The 15,037-nt window shown below is 34.3% G+C and overlaps 1 protein-coding gene and 1 long non-coding RNA gene across 2 annotated transcripts; both read left to right on the plus strand.

Annotated features, from left to right (window-relative positions):
* Positions 1–341: 341 nt before the first annotated feature.
* On the plus strand, positions 342–2,307 carry LOC143539559 (putative pectinesterase/pectinesterase inhibitor 22). The gene is made up of 2 exons (XM_077032843.1): positions 342–1,293; positions 1,630–2,307. The coding sequence occupies exons 1-2, from the start codon at positions 342–344 to the stop codon at positions 2,298–2,300; spliced, it is 1,623 nt and encodes a 540-aa protein (XP_076888958.1). The 3' UTR covers positions 2,301–2,307.
* A 4,836-nt stretch (positions 2,308–7,143) lies between these two features.
* On the plus strand, positions 7,144–7,915 carry LOC143539560 (uncharacterized). Its single transcript, XR_013136462.1, has 3 exons — positions 7,144–7,246; positions 7,426–7,443; positions 7,823–7,915. It is a non-coding gene; the product is annotated as an uncharacterized LOC143539560 (long non-coding RNA).
* Positions 7,916–15,037: the final 7,122 nt, after the last annotated feature.

Below are 15,037 nucleotides of genomic sequence, written 5' to 3' on the forward strand. Positions count from 1 at the left end.
ATAAAAAAAATTAAATATGAACAATTTTAATGAGACGGATTAAAAGGAGTATAAAAGAAGGTTAATTTATTCTTATTTTTAGTTATAAACTAGCAGCAATTTTTGGAAATATTTTGGGCATATAAGTTCTGCCTTGGATCACACCCAAGAATATTAGCAAGTCACTCTACCTAAAAGCATAACTTCGACTTTCTCTTGGCAAAAAAGAACATGTTTCTAATTCAAGGAAACTCTTTCTTCAACTACAAACATTCTATATTAAACTATTTTTCTTTTTGTCACAATAAAAATGAGTCTTTTTTCTTAACTTTGCATAATTAGTTTCCGTTTAATCCATGGCCATGACACTGCCAACATTTGTTGTTTTCTCTCTATTTTTCTCACCTTTGATCATTCTAGTATCCTCTCAAACCCTAAACCATCAAGAACAAACCATGGAAAATCCATTGATTCTTCAAGCTTGTAGCAATATAGATGACAGAAACACATGTCTCTCGAACGTAAAATCGTTTCTGGACAATGACAACCACAGTTCAGTTAACCAAAAGCCCGAGTCAATCTTGAGGGCCGCCCTAAAGGCGACACTCAACGAGACACAACTAGCCATGCAAACGTTCACTAGGTTCACCTCGTTGTCTTCAAGCTCACGAGAGCAAATGGCAATTGAGGATTGCAAGGAACTCCTAGACTTCTCGGTTTCTGAGCTTGCATGGTCCTTAGCCGAGATGAAGGAGATTCGATCCGGTTCACAAAACCCTCATTACCATGGGAACCTAAAGGCATGGCTAAGTGCTGCCTTGAGCAATCAAGATACCTGCCTAGAAGGATTTGAAGGCACAGATAGACACCTTGAGAGCTTCATAAGAGGAAGCCTAACACAAGTAACACAACTTATTAGTAATGTGTTGGCTGTATATACTCAACTACATACCCTACCTTTCAAACCACCTAGAAATTATGGCGGTAAAACTAATACCTTCTACCCACATTGGATGTCGGAAGGCGATAAAGAACTGATGCTTGCGAGTCCAAAAGGGATGCATACAGACGTGGTGGTAGCGTTGGACGGGTCAGGACATTATCGTTCAATTTCTGAAGCGATTAATGATGCACCAAGTTATAGCAACAGGAGATATATTATATATGTGAAAAGAGGAGTTTATAAGGAGAATGTGGATATGAAGAAAAAGAAGACCAACATAATGCTTGTAGGGGATGGCATTGGAACCACCGTGGTGACCGGAGATCGGAATTTCATGCAAGGATGGACTACGTTTAGAACAGCCACCGTTGGTAAGAAGCTCTAGTCCACTCTTCATAACATGTAGTATTTCAGGTCTATTAAGTAAAATATATTTTATTCAAATAAATAGTGCTTTAATACGCATAAATTGCATAATATGAGACCTTACAGAGTGAACACAGAAATGTAAAATAATGATGAAAGGAAATTAAAAAAAACTACACAGAATATAAATTTGAGCAATTTATACACTTGGTAAAATTCCATGATTGTAAGAATATATAAGCACTTCAAATAATATATGTCACACAAAATGAGGAGATTAAATTAACTTACACGTGCATTTGTACTAAATCACCTCTTTTTCATTTCGTTATGGTTTAAAGCTGTCTCCGGTAGAGGGTTTATAGCAAGAGACATCACATTTCGCAACACAGCCGGTCCTCAAAACCACCAAGGTGTTGCGCTACGTGTCGATTCCGATCAGTCTGCATTCTACCGGTGTAGCATGGAAGGCTACCAAGACACCCTATACGCGCACTCTCTCCGCCAATTCTACCGTGAATGCACCATTTCCGGAACCATAGATTTCATATTCGGCAACGGTGCAGCCGTCCTACAAAACTGCAAGATTTACACTAGAGACCCATTGCCACTACAAAAGGTTACCATAACAGCTCAAGGCCGCAAAAACCCTAATCAGAATACAGGGTTTTCGATCCAAGATAGCTTTGTGTATGCCACGAAACTGACTTATTTGGGGAGGCCATGGAAAGAGTATTCGAGGACGGTGTTCATGAACACGTACATGAGTGCCATGGTCCAGCCAAGAGGGTGGCTAGAGTGGTATGGGAACTTTGCATTGAGCACGTTGTGGTATGGGGAGTACAGGAATTATGGTCCGGGTGCATCGTTGTCGGGGCGAGTTCAGTGGCCTGGCTACCATATGGCCATGGATGCGTCGACGGCTGATTCCTTCACGGTTCGACGGTTTATTGATGGTTTAGCATGGTTACCGGCTACTGGTGTGTCATTCTCGGCTGGTTTATCTAGCTAATTAATTGTTTTTTAAGATAAGAGTGTTATATATATCATGCATGGTAAGCTTTTAATGTGATTATTTGTTACATCAGTTTGTGGTTATATGTACTGGAATTCATAGTCAATTTGATCATACTAGTTAGGTACATAAGTTCATGTATTTGTTTTTATTAATGAATTATGTGGATTGCTTATGCGAATACCAAATTATGTTAATTAGTTCACAAATGGTTGGTCTTCATAAAGCATGTATGGTACAGTGTTGTGCTAAATACGCAACGCCAAATCTAATCTCACACCAAAAGGCAAGTCAGAACGGTCATAGGGAATAACAATAATGCACTACTAGAAAAAGGCCTTCAATGACTTGCTCATAATGACATGCATCAATTTATGACTTACAAATGTGTCTGTCATTAAGAAAACGTTATATTTTTAAAAAATTAGAGGATTTATGACTTTTATTTTTGTAAGTCATTAAATCAGTGTCATAATTTCAAAAAATAATCGGTGCATGTCATATTTGAGTGTCATCTTGCAATCTCAAATAAAATAATTAATACGCGCCTATATTTTTCAAATATTAACGAGCTTCTCCCTTCTCAAATTAAACACTATGTAGCCTCCTCCCTTCTCCCCCAAAATTGACGACCACCGCCGCCGAGCCTAAGCCGACGGTCCTCCTCCACCACCGCCTAGCTAAGACGTCAGTCCTCCACCGCCACCGCCGACGCTAGGGTGTTTCTCCTCCAAGACATCGCAACACAAGCTAGGGTTTCGAGTTGATCTACAGTGAGGTATGTGCCTTCAAATATTGTTAGGGTTAGGTTTAATGTTGTTAATCGGTTAGGGTTTCATTAGTTAATTAGTTGTTTTTGCTGAAATCAGTTAATCGGTTAGGGTTTCATCAGTTATTTGAATGCTTGTTTTGCTAAATCAGTTAATTAGTTAACTAGTTGTTTTGCTGAGATCAGTTAGGGTTTCATCAGTTATTTGAATGTTTTGCTGAAATCAGTTATTTGAAAACTTCTTCATATATGATGTACATACTACACTCTGGTAATATATTTTCCGGTAATATGTGTTGTTAATTAGTTATTTGCTTGTCTGGTTATTGATTGATAATCGTACAATCAATAATATTATGCTTAATAAAACGAATATTAGGTGCCTAGCATGTAAAATGTAAAGGTTCTAATAGTTAAGTAGGGATAATTGGGTATAGTGTTATACTGTTGAGTGTTTATGCTTGCTTGTAAAAACATATGATTTGTTTATGATTTCCTACCTAGTGTTGTATTGTGTATGCATTTTACATTTTGGTTAAAAGTTTGATTTTGTTTTTTTTTTGTCATGGTGTCAAGTAGAAACACATGGGTATCGATAAATCATGGATTTCATTTGATAGACTATCAAATGCATATGACGAAGGTGTGGATGCCTTTTTAGAGTTTGCACAAAGCAATAATCCAAACTCAAATATTATACCATGTCCTTGTCAAAAATGTATCAATTTGTGTCACCACTCTATTGTTGATGTCTGTTATCATTTGTTTGCCCATGGTTTCAACGAAAATTATAAGGTTTGGTCTTTTCATGGAGAAAAACTTCCTGATAACTCTAGGCCTCCCGACTTTGATGATAACTATACAAGTGATTATCACTATACAAAGGAAATGCTAGATGATGCCTTTGCCTATGTTGACAACGAACCTGAGTCTTTGAAATCACTTCTTGAAGAATGTGATAAGCCACTTTATGTAGGGTCAAAGTATAATGCACTTAGTGGATTATTGAAATTCCAACATTTGAAGGGTCAATATGGCTGGTTTGATGCTAGTTTTGATGCATTGTTAGGTGCCTTAAAAGATGTCTTACCATAAGATAGCACGATCCCTAGCTCGATATATGAGGCCAAGAAGTTACAAAAAGGAGTAGGTCTACAATATGAAAAGATTCATGCATGCGAAAACGATTGTATTCTATTCTGGAAAGAACATAAGAACGCTTCTCAATGTCCAACTTGTGGCGCCTCCCTTTGGAAGAAAATACCAAAAACGTTCCTTCAAAAGTTTTGTGGTATTTTCCTCCCATCCCTGGATTTAGAAGAATGTTTTTGTCACCAGAAATCGCACATGACTTAACTTGGCATGCACGAGGCCGAGTCAATAACGGTAAGCTAACTCATCCTCGTGATTCCCCCGCTTGGAAGCTTGTTGACAACACGTGGAAAGAATTTGGAAAAGAATATCAGAATATTATATTAGCTTTGTCTGCCGATGGTATTAATCCTTATAAGTCATTAAGTTCCAAGCATAGTTGTTGGCCTGTTATTCTAATAGCATATAATTTGCCCTCTTATTTGTGCATGTCAAGAAAATTCATGCTGTTAACTCTATTGATATCAGGGCCATACCAACCGGTTGGTAACAATATTGATGTCTACTTGAAACCATTTATAGAAGATTTAAAACTCTTGTGGGAAACATGTGTTAAGACATTTGATGCTTATAAGAAAGAATACTTCAATCTAAGAGCAGTATTACTTTGGACTATAAATGACTTTCCCGCATATGGTAATCTTTCAGGGTGTGTTACCAAAGGTTATCATGCTTGTCCAATATGTTCAGATAATACTTCTTCACTATATTTGCCAAAGTCCAGAAAAGTATGCTTTCTTGGCCATAGAAAATTTCTTCCGCTTGGACATCCTTTTCGTAAGAGAAAAAAAGATTTCAACAATCAACAAGAGAGGGATGTTATGAAACACCCATTATCAGGTGAAGAAATTTATGACTATCTAGAGGGGTTTGAGAATAAATGGGGTAAGAAGAAAAAGTCAAAGAAGGAAACATCAAAGAAGAAAACGTCAAAGAAATCTTCAAAGGAAAAAACGCCAAAGGAGAAAACATCAAATAAAGAAAAAGAAAGTATAGACGAGAGAACTAAATTGTGGCATAAAACATCAAATTTTTTTAACTTGAATATTGGAAGAAGTTGCATGTTCATCATCAGTTAGATGTTACAAACTCAATCGGAAGGGAGCCGAATTTTTCTCCCGCCTGCTTGCTATACATTAAATACCTCAGAGAAACATTTATTTTATGATACCTTGTCTAACATAAAATTTCCTAATGGGTATTGCTCTAACTTCAATAATCTCGTGTCTGATGATATTTAAAAGATGAATGGTTTGAAGTTTAATGATTGTCATGTACTGATGCAACAACTTCTTCCCTTTGCAATCAAGGGTGTGTTACACGATAAAGTGAGGAAAACAATCATAAGTTTGTGCCATTTTTTCAACAGGTTTTGTTGTAAAGTTGTTGATGTTAGTAAGCTAAGCAAATTTCAAAGTGACATCGTATTAACTTTGTGTTTGTTAGAGAAGTATTTTCCTCCGCTTTTCGATGTCATGATTCACTTGATGGTGCATTTAGTTAAAGAGGTGAGGTTATGTGGCCCGGTTCATTTTAGGTGGATGTATCCATTTGAGAGATACATGAAAATACCCAAAGGGTATGTACGGAATCATTATCGCCCCGAGGGTTGCATTGCTGAATGTTATGTAGCAGAAGAAACCTTAGAGTTTTGCTCGAACTACTTAAAAAACATGAAATCAATTGGCAATCCGTATGAACGTGTTGATGATGAAAGAATCAGCACCGGTAAGCCTTTATCACGGGCTACCATCAAAGTTGTGGATGCTAAGTTACTTGATCAAGCTCATCTTTATGTTACGAAACACTGTTGTTGTGGAGCCATATATCGAGTAAGAATTACAAAAAAAATGCATATTATATTTTATTTTAGCCTTCCTTGTCTAATACATCGAAATTCTTCTCACTTCTATGATTTAGGCAACATATGTTGTAATTGAAGGATCTCAACCCCCGTTTCTCTCGAAACAATACATTGTTGCAAAACCAACACACTCGGACTTTTGTCAGTTGGTTTAAGAACGAGGTGTATTTTTAAATAAGTTTTTTATAAATACAATATATTTTTTTAATATTTTTTGTTAAATTATTTTAATTTTTTTTTTCCATTAGGTTGAAAAGCGTTTGGTCCCCGTGGAAGATATTAGTGTCACTGTTCGTTGGTTGGTCAAAGGGCCTAGTTATTCGATTACTAAATATAGTGGTTTTGCCATAAATGAGTATCAATTTCATACAACTTCTCGAGATGAATCTAAAACAACTCAATGTAGTGGAGTATCTTTAGTTGCACATGCTATGCAGATTGCTAGTGCAAAAGATTCTAATCCCGTGTATGGAGCTGTTACTTACTTCGGTCATATAAAGGAGATATGGGATCTTGATTATCACATGTTTACCGTTCCGGTTTTCATGTGTGATTGGGTTGATAGTCGTGGAGTAAAAAAGATAATTTGGGGTTCACGGTTGTTAACTTTGATAGGCTTGGTCACCAAGCCGAACGCTTCATACTAGCAAGTCAAGCTAGACAAGTTTTTTATGTTCAGGATCAGCAAGATGAGAAGTTGTATGTTGTTGGCTTCACACCACATAAGATGTACAAGTATGGAACAACTGATGAAATTGATGACATGTTGGAATTTGAGGCTACTGTTGATGTTACACAAGACTCCGCTTTAGTAGACCTTGATGAAGATTTTTTGTGTACACGCATGGATGCTGATGGCATATTAGTTTAAACTGTCTTTGGATAATACAAACATTATATTTTGTGTTTTTATTTTAGTTCTTGGTTGTGTTTGGTTTTGTTTTGATTAATATTTTATTTGAATTAGTTGGGTGTGTTTAATTAATATTTTATTTTGGATATGTTTTTATTTTTTTTTAATTAATTCATGGTTGTAACTAATATATTAATTCGTAGCTGTAACTAATATATTATTCGCTAAGTTGAAACAGGTTGTTTGTGGTGACATGGAACCGAATTCGGGTTCGGATCATGATGAAGGTTCCAAATCACAAAGAGGTCCGACTATAAACTCAAAACCTAATAAAGGAAAATATCTTGTAAAATACAACAAAAGAGGGGTCCCAATTGGAAATGAAGCAAAAAAACATGCTAGTTTTGAGGGAATTGTAGTAAGAAATATGGTTCCTATAATTTATAAGTCTTGTACCGACGTTGGTGACGAAACAAAGCAACAGTTATGGGAATATGTTTTGGTAAGTCTAACTTTTGATCGTAACTTCATATTATCTTAAATTTATGTTGAAAATAATATTTTTTGCGTTTTATGTCTCAGCAATATTTTATTGTTGACCCAAGGAGCCGGAAAAACGTTCTTCAATCAATTGGGAACAGTTGGAAAAACTTCAAACATTATTTATACAAAAATTACATTATGGATCATAAAGATAACACTAAGGCGGAGGAATTACTCAATCCACCTTTTTTCATATCCGTCTGTGAAAAAAGACGAGTGGAAAGTTTTTGTAGCACATAGACTTTCAAAAACGTGGCAGGTTTGTTAAAATTTTTGTGTCTTTTAATAGATAATTAACTTTTAGAAAAATGCATGACAACTTAAATTTTATAATGCAGGACCAAAGTAAGAAAAATAAAGAAGTGCGTGCAAAGAATAAATACAATCATCGTTTAAGCAGAAAGGGTTATGCTGGACTCACTGCTGAGATTGTATGTATTAAAATAATCAAAATATTTATTTGTATGTGGTTATATTAATATACTTTTGCTGTTTAGATGCAAGAAACCGGAAAGGGGGAAGACGATATTGAAAGGCCGTTGTTGTGGAAAAAAGCTAGAGAACTGAAAACTAGAGGATTCCAACAAATGTCCAAGAGATTGTTGATAAAATTGTAAGTTTTTCATAATTAGGTTCTGCTCCGGTCCGACCAATCTGACATCTGGGATAACAACAATGATGTGGCGGTCGTATGGACTTTCTAGAATTTATGACAAAAGCCCCCTACTAGTTGGTTTGATGGTCGTCTAATGTCAATAAACAGGCCCGGCTTCGAGAAGGCGAAATTTTTTTTTGTCTAAGGTGAAATTTTTTTTTAACCTTTACTAAAAGAAACATTTTTTGGATTTAAAAAATTTAGTGGGTGTTTGAAATTCCTTATTTTGCCTCCTTATAACTTTTCATTATGTTAATAAGTTATAAAAGTGTAACTTATGGAACTTTTCCTCTCATAATATAAGCAATCCCAAACACCCCCTTAATTCTAAATGAGCTTACTCGATTATGATTTGAGTTGTGTAAAAAACTTTTGTATAAAAATAAACATAAAAATGTCTTAAATAAGATTAGAACGACTCACAACATTTTGGTTAGATGCCATACCCATTTACCACTAGACCAAGCTAGTGGTTATGTAATTGTGTTGAAACATTTATTATACATATTTTTTTTCATAAAAGTAAATATAATTTTTTTTTGCCTAGCAGGGTGTCGGGCCTGTGGCCGTCGACTACCCTGCCATACCCTATAGTCGGCTGTCACACCCCAACCTACGGCAGAAATCCTGGGGCGCGAACTGATTGTCACAGCTCTCAAAGTTACTATCATGCAACATTATTTAAATGACAATATCTTTTAATTAAATTAAGTTTTCAAATAAATCAAATACAAACAAATACATAATCCAAAATCATACAACAATACAACTTATATCACAAATGACCTTGATTAATTATTTTCTAACGTAATTCTTCACTAAGTTTTCACCAACCTGCATATGCGTATAAAATAGAATTTGGTCAACAGCACATGTTGAGTGAGCAACACACCAGGTTAGTTGTACATATAGTATATATATATAAATAAGTATCTGCAACAAGTCATATGAGAATAACAATTTAACCAAATGAGCAAGCATAACTGAGATGTCGAGAAGCACAAAGGCTACAACGACTGGCGTATGATCATACTAGACTGAGATTATGTTGGACCTCTCAGAATGCGAAAACATACAAAGCAAATAAGCACATAAACAAGTAAGGTATAAGTTGTTAACAATAAGACAAAGTTGCAGTTTTTGAGTATAAGTATACATAAGAAATATAATTTACGCATATGTCCCCAAAACGTGGAAAACGAGTAAAATAGGGGAATGTGGTACTCACCTTAGAAATAAGCAAGAGATAAACAAACGCGGTAAAAACGGTAGTAAACAAGAGTCACGTTCTTCGGAAGTTATCGATGAGAAACCCTAAGTAACAATAGTTGAGGAATAAATACGAATTGAATAAAGAGTCTAAAACTAAATAGAGGTTCGGGATTTGATGATCGAGTGTAATCTTACAAAGGCTAGTTATATCATTATTTTATTATTAATTTTACTGTTAAGTTTTATCGTAATAAACATGATTTAATTATATAAAATACATAAAAATACTTGAATAAATAATTATAAATTTGTTGGATAAATTATATAAAGAGATTGTTTAAAAATATTATATAAAAAAATATGTTTAATGTATTTGTATATATCTTTATTATTAATAAAGATTTCTTTTATATTAATGTTGTAAATAATAGATAACACATAATAAATAATGATATTTATACAAAATATGATCTTTTATAGAATACGTAAGCTAATATTTTTAATACGTTAATTAACACGATTATATTAAATATATACTTTAGATTAAAACTCTCTTTAAATATATACCTCGGGCTGGGGGTGGCTCGAACATGCGCCCCCAGCCAAGGAATACTTATGCGCACACCGCTAGCGAACTGGGCTAGGGTTTTACTTGATTATAACACAGAACGTAGATAAATATAACCAAACAGTTCGAAGCGCATCCCCTAGAACAAACCCTAAGATCCGAAATCGATTAAGTCGTTATCAGTTTGCGTAATTAATCTTAAGGTTATCAATGAGTGAAACACGACGAGTATAACCATATACTTAATTGCCTTACACGATGACTCGAAGGTTGTTAATTTGATCCATGAGAAGCCGGCCAAGAACGAATCAAGAACGAGCAGTAACAGCCGCGATGATATAATTAAATAAAGGGGTATCGTTAGCGTTAATATAAGCTTTTTGCAGGTCTGCTTAATTGAATTATAACCACTCCTAAGCTATATAATTGATTTAGGTCAAAGGCGGTTAGTATAAGATCAATATGTATCATAATACATTATATTTTCCAAATTAACAGTGCCGACATGACGATTTAGGCAAGAGAATCAATATACATTAATCAATTCCAAGTTTGAAGCGAAGATTAAGGTCCAAGCTAAGTAAACGGGTCACAGGTTGGGTTCTTGGATCATGGATACGGGTATGGGTAATTGGGTTAAGATGGGTTACAAATTATCAGAATTGCTGATAGGTCCTTATAGTTTAGGTAGAGATACAAAAATAAGTTAAAGTATAGTATAGGGTAATAATTGAATATACATCAAAGTTATTAATACATATTAATTAAATATAATAAACTAATATTAATAAAATATTAAATACTCGTTAAATGCGATATTTTATCATTTAAAATTACCCGAACATAAAAGCGGGTCGGATAGTATAACTTGGAAAATCCGAGTTGTTACATCGGCTTTGTCAATAAGACGCTTGTAAGATAATTAAATTCCACAAAGTTGATTCGATGTGTCTCACATCAGTCCTAAACCTTTGAGGATAGTCTAAGTTTACCGTGTGCCTCGTTTCATATCTACACGACCATCAAACGTACTCCTCTGATGACCGTTTGGGGTGACAAAGAATTACTCTGTGTTCCCGAGTCTCATTTACACTGCATTCTCGGGTTTAAAATACAAGGAAAAGAATGATAAGATTGGATAAGGAATTCTCGAGTTAAAATAAAAGAAAAGAAAAGAAGTTTTAATTACATTCTTGAGTTAGATTGGAAGGAAAAGATAGAAAAAAAATTGTAACTTTACAATTATATCCTCATAGCAACATGAAAAAGAGAATTAAGATAGGGTAAATTAGTAATATTGTAATGGGCTATAAATTTTTCCTTCACAGTCATGTCTTATTTGGCTGGAATGTTTTGAAGGAAAAAAGGCCTAAGTTTTCTTTCCATTCTCTTTCTTTTCTTAAAAAAAAACTCAAGCATAAAAAAAGAAAATTTTTCTTATCTTTTATTTTCCAAACCCTTAAATAAAAAACTCAAGAATGCAGTTTTAATGAGGGAAATGGAAGGAAAGGAAATTAAGAGAGAAAAGAGAGGAAAATATGTGAACTTATTTTGTGTTTCCGATTAATGAAAAACGAAGTAAGTAAAAGGATATAAACATTATAAGTGTTCCCAAGTTTGAAAGGAAAAGAAATAAAAGTTACGTTTTTACTATTATACCCATTAAGTTAAATTAAAATAAAAAATACATGTTATAACATTATGTGCATACCGTCTCGAACCATGATCCATGAACTCAAAAGTGTTCAATATTACTTTTGTATTCGAACCAATATTTCAACACAAGTTTGACTATCAAAGAGTCAACACATCTCTTATGGTCACAATTGATCATATTATTAGAAATATGGCTGTTATTAGGCCTTGCGAAATGGACGAATTCCAAGGGCAACAAGAGGCCATTTTTATAGTGAACACCGCCCCGGCGATAATAGGGGCGATAAGGGGGGGGGGTGAATATTTATCGCCGGATGTATTTTGAAGATTAGTATTATTATATTGTGTTGTGTGTGGTATATATACACATATATATATATGTGTGTGTGTGTGTATTGGGCTACAATACCACTACACCCTTAAAACAAAAACCCACAATTTGCTGACTGAGAGCCACATAACATAAAACGCCTCATTTTATAGCTCCTCCACTATACGTAGCCTTATACAGAACATTCTTTTTGCTTTTTCCCTCTTTATCTTCATTTTCACCCTTCATAAACAGTTTATGATGCATTTTGAAACATAATTATTTACCCAACATCAAACAAAAATGTTACCAATAAAACTGTTATTAATGAAATTTACCTAAATCTAACTAATTTCACATTAGGGACGGTTTAGTCAAATAACAAATTTGACCACAAAATTCAAAAAATATATTTTGAAAAACAGAAGATGTGATGGAAATTATTAACATTATTATTATCCACATAACCTCAAACACCATGACTAAAAGCTTTTTCTCAACCACGAGTTGGCTCGGTACCAAGTAATCCAACCCGAATCCTGTTTCACGTGGGTCACCAGATCTTCTATAAAAATGTATGTAATAATGCACGTCTATAAAAATGTATGTAATAATGCACTTAATGAAGTAAACTTACTTGGTCAAAGGTCCATATACATATTAGTGAAATCAAGATAACAAAACCCAACATTATGTTTTGATTTAAAAGAGGAAACAATAATAGCATCTTGAAGCTCTCATATAAATCCATACATGGTACTCTTCTGTACTATAACTCAGGTTCAATTTTGTGTCTTAAAAAATCTAGCCTTTTAATTTAATATTATAATCTTCTTGATATTTTCTTGTATTTCACCTTCTAAATGTTAGATCAGAGTTTCCAAATCAAATTATCTCCCAATAAAAAAAAACAGAACACTAACAGTTTGACACTAACATAAAATAATATGAATCCAACATGAATTTGACTGGAAAGTAAAAAAAGTTGCTGCATTTAGAGGTGCAACCGAGCCGAGCTGCTCGTCAGCTACTCGAGATCTTCTTGTGAAAAAAGCTCGATCGAGTCGATCTTAAATGAGCATGAGCCCGAGATGGAGCCTAAAAGCGAGCTTGTTTAACAAACTTGCCTGAGCCCGAGCTTAAAAATCGAATTCATGTTTTCTTCATAATTGGTTTAAATGTTTAATGTTGTCTTGAAACACACATGAAGATATAATAATATCAAAATTTGAAGTAATTAGATCTCCACCAAATATATACTATGGAGTATATAAACAACACACAGAAGCACTAATAAACTACTAGTTCATTTAACCAAAAACAATAATAACAATAATGTAATATAGAAATATTAAAAATATATATATCAAAGTTAAAACCATGCAAATGTATCATAGCTAATCAAACTACAGAAATACTTTGCATTCGTCATTTTTGGTTTAATTCGTATTTATATTTGTATTGGAAACCCGACGCATTTTGTCTTTCGGATCCTTCATTATTAATAAAATATTGGGTTTTATGTTTCATTTTTGTTATACAATTGTCGGATCAAGAGAACACCCTTTACGGTACCTTAAAACACCCTTTTATTATTAAAAACAACTTAAAACGAACTTCGGGGACCAAGCTCGACAATTAACCAAAGTTGGAGACCAAACCTGATTTCGAGTAAACTTACTTTTCAGAAACCATTACTTAATTTCTTATGTATTTACACTTTAACCCTCAAACTTTAATTATTTATCTTACTTGTCATGTTATTTTACTTTAAAGCTTTTAAGACCATCTACTAAATCAAGACCCTCTTAATCTAGGTCTTGCTCGTTGAACTTACCTTTCCGTTTTATCGCAAACTAATCCTTCAAGTTACTTATTTCATGTGAGTCAATTTCATCCCCCAATTTCATTTTTATACTTTGGGGGTAACATGCATACCTATTCAAACAAAAATGATTTTATATACTAGATCCTCAAACCACAAACTCTAGGGTGTATGATACTTAGAATAATTGTCCTATTGTGTGTTATATGCTTCATATGCTTTACGTGCACGAGTGTTTATTTTGATGTTGTTGTTGGGCCTCAATAAGTATGATCATACGCACCCCTAACTACTCTAGCCTTGTGCTAGTAGAATAGGGCCTCATTATCCGAGTATGTTGGTTGTTACCAATTAGAAAGGATCCTCATTTATTTATGATTTATATACTGCAATTGTTGCTTTTATTTATAGTTTCATATACGAGTTGTGGATTTTGCCTCATATTATATATACTCAAAACTATGGAATTGCTCACCAACATTCGTGTTGAAAAATATATTTTATGCATTGTTACAGGTTTGATTATTGGTTGATTGAAGTTTGAAGACACTATTTTATATTGAGACCGTTTAGGTTTTTATAAGAATGAACAATTTATTTATTGTATTTGGTCTTATTTTGTAGAACAAGTTGTGTTTGGTTCAATTAAGCCAAAACACTCTCCCCTGAAACTACAACATGCCTACTGAGATGAACGAAGCAATCCCCGTCCCTCGTCAACCGAGGAACGAAACCCGATACATTTCCAAAACCAAGCTCATGATGAAACTTCAAGAATTCGTTAAGGAACTTATCGAGATGAACCTCCTCGTAGAGATGTGTCTGGTCCAACTTACTGAATCGGTGGAGAACATGAAAATGGAGCTTCGGGACATCAACGAACAGCTCCAGTTTCAAGTACTCGGTTTCACGTACTTCCCTCCGCCCGGACCATTCGATGGAGGAGAACCTTTCGGTGGAATCTAGAGACATTAGTTTTTATGTTTTCATGTGTACACAAGTGCATTAAGCACAATGTTTTAGGACCCTCGGGCTTAACCCGAGTAAATTTATGCTTTTAGGAAAACCGGGATTATCCCAGATTTGTGTTTAGGACTTTTAATTTAATGAAAAAATAATCTTAGGAAGTACAAAATATTCAATTAACTGTTAAACATCATCCCATTAATTCCGGCTCTTGCGTTTTTGTTGAAATATCAAAGAAAAAATTCAATGACAAAAAAGCATGAGGTCGTGCTTCTTGAAGCACGGGGCCGTGATTACCCTAGAATTTTCAGCATGATGCGCGCTGACTCCGTACAATTCTCTGAATCAAAAACATTTATTC

Source organism: Bidens hawaiensis, unplaced genomic scaffold, assembly GCF_021521415.1.
Source record: "Bidens hawaiensis isolate Kalapana, Puna unplaced genomic scaffold, B.hawaiensis_p1.1 tig00011910_1, whole genome shotgun sequence".
Lineage (NCBI taxonomy): Eukaryota > Viridiplantae > Streptophyta > Magnoliopsida > Asterales > Asteraceae > Bidens > Bidens hawaiensis.

Excerpts from the sequence above, each read along its gene's own strand:
- LOC143539559 (XM_077032843.1), top strand. The coding sequence starts at position 342 with ATGACACTGCCAACATTTGTTGTTTTCTCTCTATTTTTCTCACCTTTG. Across the intron at positions 1,294-1,629 it reads GTTTAGAACAGCCACCGTTG|CTGTCTCCGGTAGAGGGTTT; the intron begins GTAAGAAGCTCT and ends TATGGTTTAAAG.